The 22,992-nt window shown below is 38.8% G+C and overlaps 1 protein-coding gene across 4 annotated transcripts in view; it reads right to left on the bottom strand.

Moving 5' to 3' along the window:
- Nucleotides 1–22,992, bottom strand: part of LOC128738535 (anoctamin-1) — a 48,953-nt gene that overhangs the window by 20,478 nt on the left and 5,483 nt on the right. For 3 of the 4 annotated variants that reach the window (XM_053833747.1, XM_053833750.1, XM_053833749.1), the window contains exons 4-5: nt 7,040–7,108; nt 6,847–6,918 (exon numbers count right to left, since the gene is read on the bottom strand). In XM_053833747.1, coding sequence (XP_053689722.1) covers nt 6,847–6,918; nt 7,040–7,108 — 141 coding nt within the window. The remainder of the gene's footprint in view (nt 1–6,846; nt 6,919–7,039; nt 7,109–22,992) is intronic. The other variant, XM_053833748.1, reaches the window with a different exon arrangement.

Below are 22,992 nucleotides of genomic sequence, written 5' to 3'. Positions count from 1 at the left end.
TCCTTATAACTCGAGAGCTAATCCAGCAAATGGAACCAAATTTGGCATGTAGGTGTTTTTGGAGGCAAGAATGTTTTCTATGATGAATAAGAACCTCTCACCACTTTAGGAGGGGGGGCTCCTATACAAATGAAATACAAATTTCCTCATAACTCGAGAACTAATCAAGCAAATAGAACCAAATTTGGCATGTGGGTGTTTTCGGTGACAAGAATTTATTCTATGGTAAATTGAGACCCCTCCCTCTTTATAAGGGGAATTGTAACTCCTCTCCCCTTTAAGAGGGGGGGCTTCCATACAAATTTCCTCATAACTCGAGAACTAATCAAGCAAATGGAACCAACTTTGGCATGTGAAGGTTTTCGAGGGCAAGAAAATTTTCTATGGTGAATTAGGACCCCTCCCCACTTTAAGAGGAGGGGCTCCTGTACAAATGAAATACAAATTTCCTCATAACTCGAGAACTAATCAAGCGAATTGAACCAAATTTGGCATGTGTGTGTTTTTGGAGACAATTTTTTTTCAATGATGAATTGGGACCCCTCCCCACTTTAGGAGGGGGGGTCCTATACAAACGAAATACAAATTTCCTCATAACTCGAGAACTAATCCAGCAAATGGAACCAAATTTGGCGTGTAGGTGTTTTTGGAGGCAAGAATTTTTTCTGTGATGAATTAGGACCTCTTCCCACATTAGGAGGGGGGGCTCCAATACAAATGAAATACAAATTTCCACATAACTCGAGAACTAATCAAGCAAATAGAACCAAATTCGGCATGTGGAGGTTTTTGGAGGCAAAAATATTTTCTACGGTGAATTAGGATCCTTCCACACTTCAAGAGGGGGGGCTTCTACACAAATGAAATACAAATTTCCTCATAATTCGAGAACTAATCAAGCAAATGGAACCATATTTGGCATGTGGGTGTTTTTAGAGGCAACCATTTTTCCCATGATGAATTAGGACTTCTTACCTTTTTAGGAGGGGGGGGGGGGGCTCCCATTCAAACGAAATACAAATTTGCTCATAACTTTAGAACTAATCAAGCAAATGGAACCAAATTTGGCATGTGAGAGTTTTAGATGGCAGAATTTTTTTTCTGTGGTGTATTACGACCCCTTTCCCTTTTAAGAGGGTGGGCTCCCATACAAATGAAATACAAATTTCCTTATAATTTGAGTACTAATCAAGCAAATGGAACCAAATTTAGCATGTAGGAGATTTTTGAGTCTTGAATTTATTTTATGATAGTTAGAGACCTCTCACCCCTGTGGTAGGGGGATATGGACTCTCATACAAATAAAACAGAAATTTTTGCGAAACTCAAAAACTAATCCAACTCGAGAAATTCGAGACTCTTCCATAAAACATTAATCAATAACAAGACCACAAAAACTATCTATAGTAACACTAGATCATTCAGGACGAGCCGGTCGCGAGTGTTGCCGGTGACCCGCCGTCGGAAGCGCCGCCCACTGGGGGGCTTGCAAAACTCGACAAGTGACAAAGATCATCCGAGATTCATGATTTATGTACAACACAGGTTAATTTGTGGCAATACGAAGTTTGTCGGGTCAGCTAGTCTATACCTATAAAGAAGGATTTCTGTCTGTCTGTCTGTCTGTCTGTCTGTCTGTCTGTCCCATGTTCCTTATAGAATCGAAAACTACTGAACCAATCGGCGTGAAAATTTGCATGTAGAGGTTTTTGGGGCCAGGAAAGGTTTTAGTGATGGTTAGAGACCCCTCCCCCCACTAAGAGGGGGGGCTCCCATACAAATGAAACACAAATTTCTGCAAAACTCGAGAACTAATCAAGTAAATAGAACCAAATTTGGCATGTGGGTGTTTTCGGTAACAAGAATTTATTCTAGGGTAATTTGAGACCCCTCCCCTCTTTATAAGGGGAATTATAACTCCTCTCCCCTTTAAGAGGGGGGGCTTCCATACAAATTTCCTCATAACTCGAGAACTAATCAAGCAAATGGAACCAAATTTGGCATGTGTGTGTTTTTGGAGACCAAAATTTTTTCTATGATGAATTGGGACCCCTCCCCACTTTAGGAGGGGGGGGCTCCTATACAAGCGAAATACAAATTTCCTCATAACTCGAGAACTAATCAAGCAAATGGAACCAAATTTGGCATGTGAAGGTTTTCGAAGGCAAGAATATTTTCTATGATGAATTGGGACCCCTCCCCACTTTAGGAGGGGGGCTCATATACAAGCGAAATACAAATTTCCTCAGAACTCGAGAACTAATCAAGCAAATGGAACCAAATTTGGCATGTGAAGGTTTTCGAAGGCAAGAATATTTTCTATGATGAATTAGGACCCCTCCCCATTTTAGGAGGGGGGGCTCCTATACAAGCGAAATACAAATTTCCTCATAACTCGAGAACTAATCAAGCAAATGGAACCAAATTTGGCATGTGAAGGTTTTCGAAGGCAAGAATATTTTCTATGATGAATTGGGACCCCTCCCCACTTTAGGAGGGGGGGCTCATATACAAGCGAAATACAAATTTCCTCATAACTCGAGAACTAATCAAGCAAATGGAACCAAATTTGGCATGTGAAGGTTTTCGAAGGCAAGAATATTTTCTATGATGAATTAGGACCCCTCCCCACTTTAGGAGGTTGGGTTCATATACAAGCGAAATACAAATTTCCTCATAACTCGAGAACTAATCAAGCAAATGGAACCAAATTTGACATGTAAGTGGTTTTGGACGCAAGATTTTTTTCTATGGTTCTCTTCTTTAGAAAGCGAGTTATGGCCCATCTCCCCTTTAAGAGGGTGGGCTTCCATACAAATGAAATGCAAATTTCCTCTTATCTCGAGAACTAATCAATCAAATGGAACCAAATTTGGCATGTGGCAGTTTTAGATGGCAGAAATTTTTTCTATGGTGAATTACGACCCCTTCCCCTTTTAAGAGGGGAGCTCCCATACAAATGAAATTCAAATTTCCTTATAACTTGAGAACTAATCAAGCAAATGGAACCAAATTTGGCATGTGGAAGATTTTGGAGTCTTGAATTTATTTTACGATAGTTAGAGACCTCTCACCCCTGTGGTAGGGGGATATGGACTCTCATACAAATAAAACAGAAATTTTTGCGAAACTCAAAAACTAATCGAACTCGAGAAATTCGAGACTCTTCTATAAAACATTAGTCAATACAAGACCACAAAAACTATCTATAGTAACACTAGATCATTCAGGACGAGACGGTCGCGAGTGTTGCCTTTGATCCGCCGTCGGAAGCGCCGCCCACTGGGGGGCTTGCAAAACTCGAGATTGTGACAAAGATCATCCGAGATTCATGATTTATGTACAACACAGGTTAATTTGTGGCAATACGAAGTTTGTCGGGTCAGCTAGTCTATCTATAAAGAAGGATTTCTGTCTGTCTGTCTGTCTGTATGTTCCTTATAGAATCGAAAACTACTGAACCAATCGGCATGAAAATATGCATGTAGAGGTTTTTTGGGGCCAGGAAAGGTTTTAGTGATGGTTAGAAACCCCTCCCCCCACTAAGAGGGCGGGCTCCCATACAAATGAAACACAAATTTCTGCATAACTCGACAACTAATCAAGCAAATACAACAAAATTTGGCATGTGGGTGTTTCCGCTGACAAGAATTTATTCTATGGTAAATTGAGACCCCTCCCCTATTTATAAGGGGAATTATAACTCCTCTCCTCTTTAAAAGGGGGGGCTTCCATACAAATTTCCTCATAACTCGAGAACTAATCAAGCAAATGGAACCAAATTTGGCACGTGAAGGTTTTCGAGGGCAAGAATATTTTCTATAGTAAATTAGGACCCCTCCCCACTTTAAGGGGGGGGCTCCTGTACCAAAGAAACACAATTTTCCTCATAACTCGAGAACTAATCAAGCAAATGGAACCAAATTTGACACGTGAGTGTTTTTGGAGACAAACATTTTTTCTATGATGAACTGGGACCCCTCCTCACTTTAGGAGGGGGGGCTCCTATACAAATGAAATACAAATTTCCTCATAACTCGAGAGCTAATCAAGCAAATGAAACCAAATTTGGCATGTGAAAGTTTTCGAGGTCAAGAACATTTTCTATGGTGAATTAGGACCCCTCCCAACTTTAAGAGGGGGGGCTCCTATACAAACGAAATACAAATTTCCTCATAACTCGAGAGCTAATCAAGCAAATGGAACAAAATTTGGCACGTGGGTGTTTTTGGAGACAAAATTTTTTTCTATGATGAATTGGGACCCCTCTCCACTTTAGGAAGGGGGGCTCCTATACAAATGAAATGCAAATTTCCTCATAACTCTAGAATTAATCAAGCAAATGGAACCAAATTTGGCATGTGAAAGTTTTCTAGGGCATGAATATTTTCTATGGTGAATTAGAACCCCTCCCCACTTTAAGAGGGGGGGCTCCTATACAAACGAAATACAAATTTCCTCATAACTCGAGAACTAATAAAGCAAATGGAACCAAATTTGACACGTGGGTGTTTTTATGGACAAAAATTTTTTCTATGATGAACTGGGACCCCTCCTCACTTTAGGAGGGGGGGGGCTCCTGTACAAATGAAATACAAATTTCCTCATAACTCGAGAGCTAATCAAGCAAATGAAACCAAATTTGGCATGTGAAAGTTTTCGAGGGCAAGAATATTTTCTATGGTGAATTAGGACCCCTCCCAACTTTAAGAGGGGGTGCTTCTACACAAATGAAATACAAATTTCCTCATAATTCGAGAACTAATCAAGCAAATGGAACCATATTTGGCATGTGGGTGTTTTTGGATGCAACCATTTTTTCTATGATGAATTAGGACCCCTTACCTTTTTAAGAGGGGGGCTCTCATACAAACGAAATACAAATTTTCTCATAACTCTAGAACTAATCAAGCAAATGGAACCAAATTTATCATGTGGGTGTTTTTGTAGGCAAGAATATTTTCTATGGTATATTTTCTATGGATTTCCCCACTTTAAGAGGGGTGGGCTCCTACACAAATGAAAAACAAATTTCCTCATAACTCGAGAACTAATCAACCAAATGGAATCAAATTTGACATGTTAGTGGTTTTGGACGCTAGATTTTTTTCTATGGTGAATTGAGACCCCTCTCTTCTTTAGAAAGCGAGTTATGGCCCATCTCCCCTTTAAGAGGGTGGGCTTCCATACAAATGAAATGCAAATTTCCTCTTATCTCGAGAACTAATCAACCAAATGGAACCAAATTTGGCATGTGGGAGTTTTAGATGGCAGAAATTTTTTCTATGGTGAATTACGACCCCTTCCCTTTTTAAGAGGGGAGCTCCCATACAAATGAAATTCAAATTTCCTTATAACTTGAGAACTAATCAAGCAAATGGAACCAAATTTGGCATGTGGGAGATTTTGGAGTCTTGAATTCATTTTACGATAGTTAGAGACCTCTCAGCCCTGTGGTAGGGGGATATGGACTCTCATACAAATAAAACAGTAATTTTTGCGAAACTCAAAAACTAATCGAACTCGAGAAATTCGAGACTCTTCCATTTTTTTTTCCTGTATGGACTCATCACTGCGACCAGTATGGTTAGATCTATTGTGATATCGCCCGGGTGTTTGTTGTATAACCCGCACTGCATTTATTTTGGCTATAGTCGCTATTGAGTGAGCGATATGCTTATTGAATTTTATGCGTGCTTGTGTGTAATTTGAGTACCCTTCCTTCAATGCTTTTTCTCTACTTTACCCACCTCGTTCCACATGACAGCGCTGTCCCCAATTATAGCCATCCCTGGAACAGCTAACCAGTGCATTGAACTATAAGGGCCTCATTTTTGCACTGTCAATAGGCCATAACGGGATAACATAGAATTTAGCACGAAGGAAGGGTGGTGCTGGTGAGGGGCCTGGGAATAAACCCATGCTAAAGTCACTTTGCCATCGAATGGCCTGATTCTACTAAGATTCGAACCCATGACCATTCGCTTGTCAAAGCAGACTCGCTAACCTTGCGGCTACAGAGCCCCCCGAGACTCTTCCATAAAACATTAGTCAATACAAGACCACAAAAACTATCTATAGTAACACTAGATCATTCAGGACGAGACGGTCGCGAGTGTTGCCGGTGACCCGCCGTCGGAAGCGCCGCCCACTGGGGGGCTTGCAAAACTCGAGATTGTGACAAAGATCATCCGAGATTCATGATTTATGTACAACACAGGTTATTTTGTGGCAATACGAAGTTTGTCGGGTCAGCTAGTATTTGAATAAAAATGAACTCGCTTAATGTGAACGAGGTGTCATTCATATTACCGGGGGTTCACGGTGCAGCAATGTGCTAGCACAATTTCCTAAGCGACTCACCCTTGAAAAAAAAGTTGATTTTCATACTTCAATAGGCAAAACTACAGTTTTCGATAGTTAAGCCACAGACTAACAGACGTAACACTTCGAACAAATTTTCTAACAAAACATCGTTTCATTGACACCCCTAAAACTTGGACAAAACACTATAGCATCACCTGGTTCAGTCTTCGCGCTACGCAGAGTAGGTTGCTATAAATTTAGCAATGCTATAAATTTACTTGTATAATATCTGACATCAGCGCCAGCGCAGGCGAGCGGCGTTCTCGCGCAGCGACTGTTGTTTGAGTCTTGGCTTAAGCGAAAATTTGAAATGATCGTTTTTATTGACGATGGAATGAGGCTTCAGTGTTACGTCTGTTAGTCTGTGGTTAAGCCCAAGAAATCTGTAATGTTATGTTAACATGTTTCGAAAAATGTAATCGTAGCATGCGTTAAATAATTAAATGATTTAATGTGAACTTAATAATCAAATTGGCTAACCTTCTGTGAGAAAAAATGTGCAGCATCCGCCAGCTTGCTCAGTCTATCGGAATTTTTAATCATGCACAAAGACTATGTTTTGGTGAATGAAAGTAAAATTAAAATAAAAGGAAAAAAAACTTCTTTGTTTACTCATATAACAATAACCTGAACACCCGAAAAATAAATCAATTAGGACAAAAAGCTTACTCACCTCTTTCATCGGCATACGCAGCTTTAATATTTCGCTATATCTTCGTAGGACTTCGATTGGAGCATGAATCTGGAATGATTGCGTTTAAAAATATATAAAGAGTAAATCGATCTATAGGAATAAGAGACAATATTCAAAGACTGGTGTAATACAATGTCTGTGTTCTATTCTAAATTTTATTACAGTTTTGAAATTTACATCACGTAAAAAATAAAACATGATACTAACAACTGTAGGAATAGTTTTACTTACTAGTTCCATTTAATTCTTTTCAATGTTTTGAGTAAACTACGATTATTGCTATCAAATGTTGTTTAGCTATGCTTTGCTCTGTTGTATACTACGCATACGCCTGTAGATTCATTTGAAACGCTGTTTCACTCGTGTTCCAAATATCTGCAATAATAGAACGTATAGCTGTTCTAAATTTGAGACTCAACTGAAAAAATGGAATTGAAACGCTATGGTTGAGGATTTGTTAAATTTGCTTCGTTTTAAAACTTGCATGTGCCTATAGCAAAACAGTCGGCATTACGGCATTACTTATTAACAAGAATGTTCTACCGTACTCCCATCAAAAAGGTGTACAAGAATTCATAAACATAACAAATAAATAATATAATCAAAGTAATACATTTACTTTTAACCCTAAAAGAGGTTTTCTACTAGGGGCACATGAAAAATTACGCATTTTTTACGCAATAGATTCAGCATCACAGTGCGCGCTAATCTGACACCCAATAACCAGATGACTCGATAATTCGGAACTCGTTAATCAGGAAGATTCCGAATTGAAAAGCATTGTATTTAACATCTTTCAATCGAATACTGTTTTTATTGGGTGTCTCCGCTAGAGCCAGATTGGTACTCCTTCCAACTACATAGAATTGGTAAATGGTGCTTTCTAACTTTGCCAGGATCACAATTTTGACGTAGAACTACGTCTTACCGCAGGGTGTCAATCCAAAATTTGGATTCAACCCAGCGCCACGAACGAATGATTTTCCACGCTGATAGCTCTGCCTATTATGAATGGATTTTCATGGTTTAGATACCGATCGACTCATAAAAGATGTAGCAATTATGTGATTTCGATTGTAACATTCTTTTTCAATCACTTATTAGTAAAAATTACCGAACAGTTTCAAGGTCAAATTATCCCATACATTTTCTTTGTGATCGCCTTGCTCCACAGGCAGGGACGACAGTTAAATACACCATCTGCTTACTGTGGATGTGATTTCGAATACTTTATGTTTAGAAAAAAAAGCAACAAAACCCCCTCGTCCCAATAGGTCGAAGATTCTTTACGAATTACAACACTTAGACTTATAGTAATTTGATATCTGTGCTTGGGAAGTATGCCAGAAAGAGTAATAAAGTCTTCTCGTCTTAACAAGATTTCTTAGGATTGCGACAAACGTACTCCAGTTTGATGTCCTGAAAGTAAACCATTTTGGTAAAGCATAACATAACAACCACCCCTTCCATTCAACATAGTTTATTTTTAAACATTGAATCTAGTCCAAATTGATGTCCTGAAGGTGAAACGTCACAGAAAAGTGAGCAGCAATCCTTTCCTTTTGCCAGATTGTATTCACGTTCGCGCATACGAAGTAGCTAATATTTGTTTGGTTTTTGCGTGAGAAAAAAATGAAGGAAGTTTTTTTGCTTTTGGTTTCACGCAAGTTTTGACAATGGGTGTTCGTGTAAGTGCAAAAAGGATTAAAAATCTCGCGATTAGGTACTGCAAGAATTTTTTCGGGACTATTGTTTTACAAGGACACAGCTGAAGGGATATTTGTGCAAGTGAAGTAACGCAGCAATTTTCAAAGTGAGGAAAATCAGCGACTCTTTTCCCCGTGAATAGTTTTGAATGTTTCAATTGCTGCTTTGCGTCAGTTAGTTGCCTGCAATTCTTTACTATTCAATAGAAATGGAGAAGACAATGCAGAAGGGATCCGTAGTGGTGCTAATGTTTATTTGACCGTCAACCAGCGTTGCCAACCGGTTTTTACGAAAATCTGGAAAACGAGAATAAAAGTGTCTGGAAAAGTCTGGCTACCATTTGCTCCAATGGAAGACAATGTTTGGAAAACGTCTTTTTTTGTCTGATTAGGCATCAAAAAGTCTGGAAAATCCAGACAAATCTGGAAGGTTGGCAACGCTGCCGTCAACTCAGTATAAGGCAGTAAGGTGCAAAACATTTTGCAAACAACTTTAACTTACTAGTAGCCTTCAATAATTAAAATGAATAAAACGATCTGAAAAATTATCGACTTGCAAAAATTCGGATTTCTCAGACAAGCCATTTTAACATAACAATTTTTTCATATCATCAAAATACATATATATGTGAATAGTGTTTGGTATTAACGAGAGAATTTTGTTAATAGCTGGGTGCGTGAGGGAGATACAGTTCGTTAATTGGGTGTTCGTTAGTTGGGCCATGCTCCAACTTGAATGTCAAAATTCTATTGAACTTTTGAGTTTAAAAATTTCAAACAACTGTCAGGCGGAAATAGCGAATCAGCTGAAGTGCAGTCGTGACTCAATTAACGGATTCAGACTGTACTCCAATTCTGGCACAGGTTTTCTAAATAGGCTGACTTGCACGCGTGTAGGGCGCTATATCTCTACATATTTGCGTTGGTAGGAGGAAATGCTTATCAACTTAGGAACTATTTGTCTCAAGAAATACCTTATTGGCTTCACTGTTCCTGATTTTTACTGTCAGATATGATGAGTCAATTAGCATTGTGTGATTATCTACATCTTCATGAAAATCGTCAAGAATTTTGAACTGTTTCGTAGTGTGTTCGTCAATGTTCTTAATATATTTTGTTCTAATCATTCATGAAACAAAATATTATTCTGTTTTCGTTACTTCGTTCGTTAATGGTGCTGAGGTATTCAGGTTCTGAGTATTTCATTGCAAGGGAAGTATCGCTTGCTTTCGGGCCTCGTTCGTTGCAGAAAACTTTGACAACAAAATTTTTCCGAAGCCGTAACGATTACGCTGGCTTACATTTCAATCTGCAGTCTTGAATAATAGTGTGGTATAGATGAAGTGCCGAGTATAGGAGTCCCGTTACTTGCATGATTTTTGCAATGAAGCAGTAAATTCGCGGAGCAGTAAAGTTTTTAATGTAACGGTTCGTAAACGAATTAGAACGCGTGATTTTGATGACCTCGATAGCGTTATCTTGAATTTGCTAGAAAATGTTTAATCAAGTCAAAACTTTCTTGATAAATCGTCAGCCTCATCTAGCAAGACTGATATAATATTTTTCGTCCATACAGTGTATTTGCGCGGGACTAATCTGTTTTACTTGCAGAAATACATGTTCAAAGCATAATATTCATATCATCGAATCGAATTCAGGACCAAAAACGCCGCACGCGTATTCTAAACGACAATCTATAACGGTGATCGCGGAAACGTTTTTGTAATGGATGAAATGTAATCGCTGACGCGCGTGTTGCTTCTTTGAATCATATCATCTACCAAGATGAATCCTGATCTGTACCTTCCCCTACTAACACAAATCCTATCCTGTGATACCTGTGGAGATGCAGTGGTACCCGCGGTCTCTAGCAACAACAAGTATCGGACTAATATTCTTTCCTTTTCCCATGTAGTACAGCCTTTTGGTCGTGACCGGCGTCGTTATTCGTCAATCTTCAAAGTATTGAATCAGTAGAAGTTGTACAATGAGAGTGTCATGCTACTCCCAAACACCATTCAGTTGGTTCTTTGTGCAATATTACTGGTTCGGCCAACCAAGGAGTGCAACTACGGGCAGTCTGCCTAAGCTAAGCTAAGCTTTTGTAAATAGGCTGACCTGCTTGCGCTTATTTCAAAGCTGACAGAGAATTTATAATTATTTTATTGACCAGATTTTATTGAAGCACAATTTACTTTAATGAGTATAAAACAAATTTCCTACGTGTTCCGACAATTTTTTTCCAAAAATTTCCGGAGTTGTTTACTGTAACTTTTATATTATTAACAGTTTTTTGGACTTTCGGGCAACGGATAGAGCAGATGTAAAACACGTCTAACTCAGTCAACGTTCTAAACGTAAGAGGTTTTATTTTATTTCACTGCTCAGCAAACCACCTTCGCAGCTCATGCATATTGTTTACTTATATTCCCAACTAGCGGGAATGGTCATAAGGCCCACTGAATATTGTTTATATGTACATGCCAAAGTATATTATAAAATATGAAGGTATACTACATTTACGTATGAATGTAAACATGTATGTACATTATCACTACGACCAGCTTTTTGATCTATTATGATATCGTCTAAATGTTGTATTCCGCACTTCGTTCTTTTTTCAGTGTCACTATGAATGAGGAAACTGCTTATTATCCGTGCTTAAGGGGAAACCGAAAGTGGCTCAAGGAAGGCTGGATAAATGGCTACCGTTCGATGCGTGTATTGCTTTGTGCCTTAAAAATGCATCTGAATTGGCAGAGCACGCTTTCGCTACATAATTACTCCTTCCAGTGCTGTTATAATTTCCTAAAACTTTTCATTTCATTTATCGATCCGCTATATACCAACAAACGTTCAGCAAAACATAATTGCTAATGGAAAATAAATTTAACTGATCATGTAGATCATTACGTGTTCATAAAACTTATAATCTGGAGTTCGTTGATAGATACATGGTTGCGCACATATTCCTTTGCACTAGCGATTTCCGAAAAAACAGCACCACAGTTTCAAAGTTTTGCCACATCGATGAGCTTTTAAAGAGCTTTCAGCTTTCGCCGCATCGATAAGCTTATAGTGAAGTAAAAACGAAAAGCAAACCAGGAATCAAAAAACTGACCTTCAATGCAAACGGATTAATTCAGTTGCTGCTGCAAATCTTAAATAAATCGGCATGACTTGATAAAGAAAACAAACCATATTTTGGGATGTTCGTAGCCGGTGCGGTTGGCTGCAGATCAGTTGTGTTTATGCTTGCAAGCTCTGCTATTTGACATACAGGGTGTTCAATAAGTTCGAATACAACTTTTCATCGTTGTGTAAGTGCGCATCATGTGCATTTTGTGTATTGGTATATTGATGTCAGCTTTAGCCTTATATATAGGCTAACCGACGCGCAAGGTGTCGACTTGATATCATTTGTTATTTGTTTACCGCGCGCGATGAAGGAGTACCGCAACGTCGTAGTAAAGTTGTTTGCGAGAGGTGATCGACCCGGCGACATATTTCGGCGGTTGAAATCCCACGGGGTGAAGCGGAATTTCATCTATAACACCATCCGTCGGTACCGGGAGACGGGCTCGGCCAAGGACCGTGCTAGATCCGGGCGGTCGCGTTCGGCGAGGACGCCAGCAGCCATCAAGGTGGTAAGGGAGCGGGTTCGTCATGGCAAAGGACCTAGGATGCAAGCCGTACAAGAAACGCAAGGTTCACGGGATAACGGAGGCTACAACGAAGAAGAGGCAAGACAGAGCAAAACTGATACTTTCGCGGCACGCTGGTCAGGAGTTCCAAAATCCAAAATGAACGGCTGCGGGTGCCGACGTTGGCCTGCATCCCCCGTCCCACATAAACATCCCGCGGTTCCAGAGCGCAGCGTCGGTGATGGTTTGGGGGGCCGTATCCAAGCATGGGAAGCTTCCACTGGTGTTTATCGAGAAAAACGTGAAAATCAACGCCGCGTACTATAAGACCGAGGTTCTGGAGAAGCTTGTGGCCCCGGCACTTTGTAACCTCTACGGGAAAGATCATTACGTCTTTCAACAGGACGGCGCACCGGCCCACACGGCGAATATTGTCCAAGCGTGGTGTCGGGAGAATTTGACTGATTTTCTCGATAAGACTTTGTGGCCTCCCGGCTCCCTGAATCTTAATCCCCTGGACTTTTATGTATATCGGATACGCTGATCAAGCAGAGCGAACATAAAGTGAGCACTATGGACCAATTTAAGAAGCACATTTCCAAGATCTGGGACGAGATGCCCATGGATCAGGTGCGTGCCGCGTGTGATTCTTTTAAAGCACAAAGGGGGAGGGGGGGGGGGGTGCTGCCACCAAATATGTCGTAAAGCTTCTCAATAAACACTGCTTCAATAAAAATTGATTCAGAAAAGAATATCTTGTATTTTCATTTTTAAAACACATTTTTAAAGTGTATTCGAACTTATTGAACACCCTGTATATTACCAATATTAATGTAACATTCAAATAAACGTTTAGGTTTTTAACGAACACATAAGGTGTACAGTACACTGAAGTAACTTTTCACGCGGTTTTTTCACGCAGTTTATTTTCTACACGACTATTTTTACGCGAATTTCGAAATTCACTCGGTGTTTTTTACGCGAATTTCAGAATTTACACGGATGTGCTCAATTAGTCTATTTTTTCGCGTAGTGTCGAAAACCACAGTTTTTTTACGTGAATTTTAGAATTCACGCGGTTTTTTTACGCGAATTTTGGAATTTAAGCGGTTTTTTACGCGAATTTCGGAATTTACGCGGTTTTTTTTCACGAATTTAATTTCGTACAGTGTGTTTTTTATGCAAATTCTTGTTTTTTACGCGAATTTTGAAACTTACGCGTTTTTTACGCGAATTTCGAAATTTACGCGAATTTGATTCACGCGAGACGTATCCTTCGCGTAAAAAGCGACTTAAGTGTACAGTGTTTGTTGCTCTCTCTAATACAACAATGTTAGCCACTTTCGGTTTCTCCTTAAGTGGCGGTGTTTTCAGATCTCCACTCCTTTTTCCATTTATGCTTTTTACTACTGTTCAACCAATCGACGATCTCCTTACTACTTTGCATCTCATTCCTAGAAACAGGCAATGGAACAAGTTATAATTTGCCCTTTTACAGGTGGCTTCAAAACGCACCTCAAAACATTTACCACTCTAATTACTGGTTGAATTCATTAGGAAGAAAGGATGCGAAGGGGCCTGAAAATAAACCCATGCTAAAGCCACCTAACATCGAATGACCTGATTCTACTAATAGCGTTGGTTTTCTATTTTTTAACCCTGTAGCTTCAGTAGTAGTTTCGTTCTGTGCAAGCAAGAGTAGAGCTTACGGTACTATATCGACCCGAACAGAATAGGATTTGTGAACGCGTATGAACAGAACACTTGTTGAAAAGTCGCATTTCATATTACACGATTCTGCCTTTGCCGTGTGTTTTGGGGAGAAGCGATACAAACTGTTTTTGTCAAACAGAAGCCCATGCACCGTTCTTGATTCGAATGTGACGCCATGTGAAGTGTGGGAAGATAGGTAGGTACCCTGGTGTTTCCTATCTGTTTGCGTGTCTTTGGATCGCTTGCTTACACCCCATCGACAGGCAACCATGCTTTTACAACCAACATCTCAGCGTTAGCGAAAATGAAATAGCATTTCATCACTTCGTTTCACTCGACTGCCAGCAGCTTGATTTGAGCCCGCTGTCAAATTTTAAGCCCAGGACATGCTGTCGCTAACGTTCACTGGAGCTCGATATAGAGATGCCGATGGGGTGCTTGCTTATTGCTACATCCCAAAAGAACACCGGAAGAAACTTGATGAGACTACATGCAAGGGAATGTTGGTTGGATATGTATTGTGTGAATGGGTATTACGTGTGAAACCACCGGAAGCGGCAAATTGTTACTACGCGTGATATCATTGTCGACGAGAATTCGAGATTCTCCGATGCGATTACGAACAAAGAAAAGGTTCTTGAATTTAAGGTCTGGGATAACGCTGAAGAAAACAGTGCACTCGATGAAAATATGGACAGTGATGAAAAGATCGAAGAAGATCAAGTTGAAGGGTGCGAAGGCTCAGACGATTTTGCCACGGGTGCTGTTTAACTGTTAAAAAGCAGATAAATCGGAGATGGATCTATTGTCGAATATGCGAATGTCGAATAATGACATGCTATCTTTGTAAATCATAAAGCAGGTTAGGCGTTTATGCGGCTTGAGTCAACAACGATTCCATAAGGATTCGGGCGAAATTGTTCAATCGGGTGAAATTGATGACCTCGGACCAACGAGTAAAAAACTCATTATTTTACGTTTATAGTGATTCATAAAGCTGAATATGCCCCCATTCATATAAAGATTGAGTTACGGGTCAAAGTCACTTGGATTTCAGCAAGATTGATGTTGTAAATAGCTTGATTTTTTAAAATATACTATTTTGATCGAATCGCAATTTTCTACATACCCGATAAAACTCCTTGCCGTTAATACAAACTTCGTTACAGAAGAAAGTTTTAATAGAACTAATTCGGTTCTCTAATTATCTGGCTATGCTTTGATAGTTTCCATGAATAAAATAACGCAATAGAAATTGTTTAATTTGACCTTATACAAAATAAAACGATTGATAACATCATGAACAGGCAATACTTCGCACAAATTTTACAAACGCTCCATATGGCAGTTGCATGAGAGTGCAAGAGATCGGTTTGTGCTTACATAGCGAAATGCAACTACGCATTCAAAGAGACAGTCAATCTCCCGTATGTGAGGAGAATTAAATTATTTGTTTCACTAGATAGGTCAAGATTGTATACGTAAATCGTACATTTACACATATATAATGCTATGTTTAAAGAAAAAACGCGAATACGATGCTAAAATTTCCTTATTATCTTTTTATCGTTCGTATTTATTTAGCAGACGCATAAACCATGCTAATGTAGAGCTGACTGTAAGAAAGCGATTTTAGACGGACAAAAATGATTGCGCCTAAACGGAATATTCTAGCTCAATGAAGTCTTCGGCAACTTTTTGAATGAAAACATGACGCATCTTTTGAAAGAGTCGTCCAATGTTCAGATGATACCGTAACAACAATTCAAGTAATAATTTTTTAAATAAGTTTGTTTTCCATTTTTTAGTTTCAAAACATTAAAGATAGATTAATTTCCCATAACTTTTCTAAACATTTCAAATTTCTAACTCTTACGTATTTTCAGCAGTGGACGTTTGTTTATGGACGACCCGTAAAATCATATTTCCTCTTATAACTCATTTATCTCAACAAATAGCTCAATATGATGTTCTACAAAAATTTGTATACGTAAGAGAAGAATATTTTTGCAGAAGACTGTTTTGTTTGATCTTTATGAGTTAATAAGTTATAGCCGAATTCAGGTTAAAAACAGACCAATTTTACTGAAGCATAACTCAAAAAGCGGCAAACGGATCTTGATGAAACTTTGGCGATTTAATATACACATATGCATAAAGTTTTTAGCAAAAAATGGTGGAGGTGTTATTTTTTTAAAAAAAGATAAAATTCTTTGAATTTTATGATTTACTATAGCTAAAATTGTCGTTTTCTTCATAGATTCACATTCAAGTAATCAAGTATGCGACCACGGAATACTATACACAACAAATATGCTGGCAATAATCATGGTTGATACTAAAATAGTGAATGCATTCAAAGAGTTACATTCGCAATCTTGTTTTTAAGCGAAAAAACTAAAAGAATGTTTAATAATAACCTTGAATTAAACGATTTTTACGATCCCTTTAGATACTAACACGGACTTTTACTGTTATACGCGTATATTCGCAATATGTTTTGAATGTTTTTTGAAAATATTTTATAGACTAAAAATAATTGCGATGTGAAAAATGACGAAGATGAAGCAGAGCTGCGGAAAACTTATGATTTGCGCGTAATCGAACTACTTACGAAGGAAATTCCACTAATTGTTATACTTTTCGGGAAATTTACCATTGAAATTCAAGAAGAATTCTATTATGATTTTTAAATCCATTTAAAACTATAAAATTAACAATGGAAATAAATCGGGATTTTTTTTTCTTTATTTTCAATCTTAGTATTCCACTGAAATGCTCAAAAAACTTCAGTCAATTTCAACATTTATTAAATATACACCACGTTGATTTATTTGAGCGAATGCACGAGATGCTAATAATTATTAGCAAACATATAACTAACCCTTCAACGGGTAGAGTTCTGCAGATAGTTTGACATGGCTTTTGTCGGAGTTGCCCTAGGTGCCATGAATTACGGAAATAATTTGCCGGCTACCAATGCTGAATAGAGAACGCGAGTTTACTGGCCGAATTCGATGTTGGCCGCACAGGAAGAGGTGGAGTTGTTGGAGAAAAATTGTATGTCGACTCTGTGCAAGCTTCCGGAGAGGCGACATGCGCTAACATGCAAGTGATTTTTCGTATAAAACCTGGCGATGACGGATAACCGGACTGCTTCAAAGCAAGGCTAGCAGTCGGGGATTTGTCCAAAAGAAAGGGTTTGATTCTACGGAGACATATTCACCCCTCGCTAAATTGGACGAGGTTAGGCGTTTATGCGGCTTGAGGCAACAGCGATTCCATAAGGAATGTACTAAACGTGAGTTTCAATTGGATCCAGAATACGTAATCACTGATAAATCGTTATTTGTTAGAAATTTAAAATCTCGTTCAATACAACGGAGCAGATTACGAACTCGGGAATCGTCTTTCATTGCTTGTGGGAAACATCTTTTAAATTCATTTACGAGCATGTCTACCCAGAATGGTTCCGATTAAGGAAGCGCTGTGTCAGGTAAGGCCGAATTGGCTCAAACCATGGCCCAAGCTGTAACGGAAAACGTTAATAAAGACGCCCTACAAAACGATCACGTTCGTACCTCTATCATGTCAGACAATGTAACCCCTTTCACTCCCGGTACCACGATCGGTGGCAGTGTATCTCTAAATGTCAATGACCCCCTCACAGATATGCGTAAGAATAAACCTCGAAACAGCTGTCGGAGCAATGGTCCAGTGTGATCAATGTGATAAGTGACATCATTATAGTTGCGTTGGTGTTAGCCAGGAAGTGGAACATCAGCCTTGAAATTGCCCGAAATATGTAAAGGCGAGGGCAGGGGCGTAGCCAGAAATTTTTCTTAGGGGGGTTTTACAAAAAAAATTGACATAGTCTAACCTTAAGGAGTTTATTCAGGAAATGGGTAATTATTTTCAATCATCATAAGCTATTTTGGGTTATACTCCGGGTTCTTCATTTGACAAAAAAAATTCAAATTGATATAAAGGAAGGTAAATGTTGAAATTGCGTCTCTCAGTCGGTCGGTTTAACACCGGTTCAGACCCGATCAAGTCGCAAAATTTAAAAAAAAAAAGTTAATCACAGCAAACGATCCAGAATTTTCACAGCTACATTTTACTCTAATCAGATTACATAAATATAGCCAACATCTAGAGTTATGAGATGATTTCGAACGATTAACAGCTATAAACCATACACAGTAGCAAACTTTGAATGCGTTTTTCCAGAAATCAGAATTTTGTCATTTGGTTCGGTCTGACTTAACACCCAGTTGACATCGGTGATACGTTGTATATTCAAATCTTGGCTGGGAGAGACTATTACAGTCAATAGGATCGAGTCCCTTCCAGGTGCGGCAAAACTCGAGACAAGTTGACAGCTAAACCTGCATGCTTTTCAACATCGCCCTTCAGAAGATGATCCGGCGAGCAAAATCGATTCGAGACTCAATTTTCAGTGAAGGTAGCAAACTTCTTGGCTACGCAGATGACTTAGAAACTAGGCCAAAACTTCGCAACGGCGCACCGTGGGATGAAACCCAAATCTAGGTGGACAAACGTAATTACGCTAAACCGTTAGTTCTAGGTAGATAGTATGTTCGGAGTAAATTTGTTATTTTAACTTCCGCATTTTTTGGTGTATATGACATTAGGGTGACCATCATAGTAAGCGAGTGCAAAATATAAACTTTTTATGGCTTAAATTAGCTGAATAAAACGTTCAGCAAAGTTAAATAACATTAAATTTTAAGTAACTTTGCCAAGTAAATGAAAGTTCTATCTCTTATGGTTGATGGGCTGGAGCTATTTAAAGTTTTTTGGTCGGGGTGGACCTAAAATCCGTTTTTTCTTTATATCTTCGTTCGTGTTTATTTCTCACAAATCATGCCTTCTGAGCACTTTCACACGCATGGAAACTGCACATTTTGATTGAAGGAATCAAGTTGCTATCTCCATCGGTTCCGGCTACAGGCATTTTTTCTAAAAAAAATAGTTTTTTCAAATGTCAATAACGTAAAAACTGCTCAACAGCAGCAAATCAAATTTTGTATAAATGTTTATTAATATATTGGCCTCCGAAATTAATTGAGATCACATCGGTCCAGGTTGGCCCTTTTTTGCTAGACCGTATTGAATATTGAAGTGAAAATTACCGTTTTACTTACCAAAATCACAATTTTTACGTAAATAGAATGGATTAAAAAAGCGAAAATAAGTCTGGTTTAAACGGTTTAGACAAGTTTCTCGACGAATCTCTCTACTCTCTCTTTCTCTGCGATGTATCGTCTACGGAGTGAAGTGGCTGTCAAATTCATACATTTTCGATGTCGCACGCATAGGTACCAACATGTTAATTCACTCCTACATGAAAAAAAGATAGCAACACACCATGCCCTTGTGTATCGTGAAGTTCAGTGATGCCAGATTGACAGGGGAATTATGCGCACCGCAACCTCAAACAGATGTCCAAAGCATGGAATGATAAATTTTACGACTTTGTGACGAAATTGGAATTTCGATCAATGCTTTTATGTACCTACGTGGCACTGGCAAGAAGAAGACCTTTCTATTGCTTTACGTAGATGACATTCTTAATAATGGACATGATTTGTCGCTCTCGCGTTAAAAGGAGTCTTGCGAGGGGCTTTAACACGACAAACGGATGAGAAATTTCAAGTTTCCTTGGGATAAGTCGAGAGATAAAAGTCGAACGGGATTTGTAACGTCGAATAATGAACATTAGTCAACGAAGGTACCTCGAAGCTTTACTTTATCGTTTCAACGTGACCAATTCAGGGCAAGCTCTATACCGATGGAGTGCCACCTTCGTTTGGAAAAGGGTATTGAAGAAAATCGTAAGAGTAAGCTCTACAGAGAACTAATACGCTGCCTCATGTATGTAATCCTTAATACTCGTGCGAATCTGTCAGCTACAGTAAATTACTGTCTGTGACGGAGTACAGATACCGGTGCCGTATCATGAAAATAATCAGTTAATAATAAAGATTATTGAAGAATTCCGTGTTCGAAGCAAACAACATATCGAAAACCATGGCGTCATATTAAAAAGTTTGGCCAATTCCAACGATTTATGGCTGCCGTAGGGTTGCGGGATGCCGTTAATTAAGGGGAGGTATTAAGGTATAATTTGTTATAAGATACCTTATAACAGTGTAACTATCTTTGCAATGAGTTCTTGCCGTGCCACTCAAAGATTCCATTTTGTTTCATTATCATCATTACTTTATATAAGAACCACAGGTAGTAAAGACGCGTTTATTGCATACTAGTTATAACCAGTGAGTTATTCATCATAATTCAAAACGTCCGGTTGTCCCTTGGTTACCTCGAAACATATGTACCGTACAGCTAGATAAATGCTTAGTTTTATTTAAAAAAAAATATTCAGAAATCTAAAATGTTGAGTATCATGATTGTTATTACTATAAAGTGGACCCAAATTTTGCGTTTTGTTTATTTATTTTATTTACTAGCTGACCCGACAAACTTCGTATTGCCACAAATTAACCTGTGTTGTACATAAATCATGAATCTCGGATGATCTTTGTCACAATCTCGAGTTTTGCAAGCCCCCCAGTGGGCGGCGCTTCCGACGGCGGGTCACCGGCAACACTCGCGACCGTCTCGTCCTGAATGATCTTGTGTTACTATAGATAGTTTTTGTGGTCTTGTATTGACTAATGTTTTATGGAAGAGTCTCGAATTTCTCGAGTTCGTTTAGTTTTTGAGTTTCGCAAAAATTTCTGTTTTATTTGTATGAGAGTCCATATCCCCCTACCACAGCGTGAGAGGTCTCTAACTATCGTAAAATAAATTCAAGACTCCAAAATCTCTCACATGCCAAATTTGGTTCCATTTACTTGATTAGTTCTCAAGTTATAAGGAAATTTGAATTTCATTTGTATGGGAGCTCCCCTCTTAAAAGGGGAAGGGGTCGTAATTCACCATAGAAAAAATTTCTGCCATCTAAAACTCCCACATGCCAAATTTGATTCCATTTGATTGATTAGTTCTCGAGATAAGAGGAAATTTGCATTTCATTTGTATGGAAGCCCACCCTCTTAAAGGGGAGATGGGCCATAACTCGCTTTCTAAAGAAGAGAGGGGTCTCAATTCACCATAGAAAAAAATCTTGTGTCCAAAACCACTTACATGTCAAATTTGGTTCCATTTGCTTGTTTTTTGTTTGTATAGGAGGAAATTTGTTTTTCCTAAAGTGGGTAGGGGTCCCAATTCATCATAGAAAAAATGGTTGCCTCCAAAAACACCCACATGCCAAATATGGTTCCATATGCTTGATTAGTTCTCGAATTATGAGGAAATTTGTATTTCATTTGTGTAGAAGCACCCCCTCTTAAAGTTGGGAGGGGTCCTAATTCACCATAGAAATATTCTTGCCCTCGAAAACTTTCACATGCCAAATTTGGTTCCATTTGCTTGATTAGTTCTCGAGTTATGAGGAAATTTGTATTTCATTTGTATAGGAGCCCCCCCTCCTAAAGTGAGGAGGGATCCCAGTTCATCATAGAAAAAATTTTTGTCTCCAAAAACACCCACGTGCCAAATTTGGTTCCATTTGCTTGATTAGTTCTCGAGTTATGAGGAAAATTGTGTTTCTTTGGTACAGGAGCCTTCCTCTTAAAGTGGGGAGGAGTCCTAATTTACTATAGAAAATATTCTTGCCCTCGAAAACCTTCACATGCCAAATTTGGTTCCATTTGCGTGATTAGTTCTCGAGTTATGAGGAAATTTGTATGGAAGCCCTCCCTTTTAAAGAGGAGAGGAGTTATAATTCCCCTTATAAAGAGGGGAGGGGACTCAATTTACCATAGAATAAATTCTTGTCACCGGAAACACCCACATGCCAAATTTTGTTCTATTTGCTTGATTAGTTGTCGAGTTATGCAGAAATTTGTGTTTCATTTGTATGGGAGCCCCCCTCTTAATGGGGGGAGGGATTTCTAACCATCACTAAAACCTTTCCTGGCCCCAAAAAACCTCTACATGCATATTTTCATGCCGATTGGTTCAGTAGTTTTCGATTCTATAAGGAACATACGGACAGACAGACAGACAGACAAACAGAAATCCTTATTTATAGGTATAGATTTATTTATTTCAAAAATTCTTGTAGAGTAAGGACTTCTCCTTTTTAATTTCTACAATCGGCGTTTCACTGACCACATATTTAACAACTATTTCATATCTATATAATTAATATTTTTCCATAACTAATACTCATTCTGTTTAATTTACATTTACATTCCTTCCGTTCAACCAATCCATACATGCACGTTGGAACCGACTATAATAGCGAATTCATAAATTAACCTGGCTCAGGTCGATTAGCACTCAGTTTTAATCGAAGTGCTGTCAAAGCGTTCATAAATTAACCGAGATTGCATTTCGGTTAAACTGACAGCATTCAGTTTGAAGCGCAGGTTAAAACTGTCTAGCATTACGGTTTACGGGTCGATCTGTCAAACTGCCCGTATCGTTCATAAATGTCGGGTTCCAGTTAGCACGAACCCAGGTTAATTTATGAATTCGCTATAAGATTGACTACTTTTTTTGTCAGCTGGAAGATGGTTCCACAAGTTGACTGCTTGCACAAAAAATAAGTCCCTAAAGTGAGCAGTGTTGATCCGAGGCAACAGAAAGTTCCTAGTTCGCACACTTCTTACTAGATTCAATTTTTCCGATAAATAACGGGGACCTTGGCGGATTATTTTAAAAATAGCCGAGCAATACCTTAATTTAAGAAAATCTTGAAAAGAACACCCAATCAGAGTACTATGAAGACGGGTAACGCTTGAAAACCTGGAGATATTAAATACCCATCGCT

This window comes from Sabethes cyaneus, chromosome 2 (genome assembly GCF_943734655.1).
Source record: "Sabethes cyaneus chromosome 2, idSabCyanKW18_F2, whole genome shotgun sequence".
Lineage (NCBI taxonomy): Eukaryota > Metazoa > Arthropoda > Insecta > Diptera > Culicidae > Sabethes > Sabethes cyaneus.
This window is presented reverse-complemented; position numbering and strand designations above follow the sequence as displayed.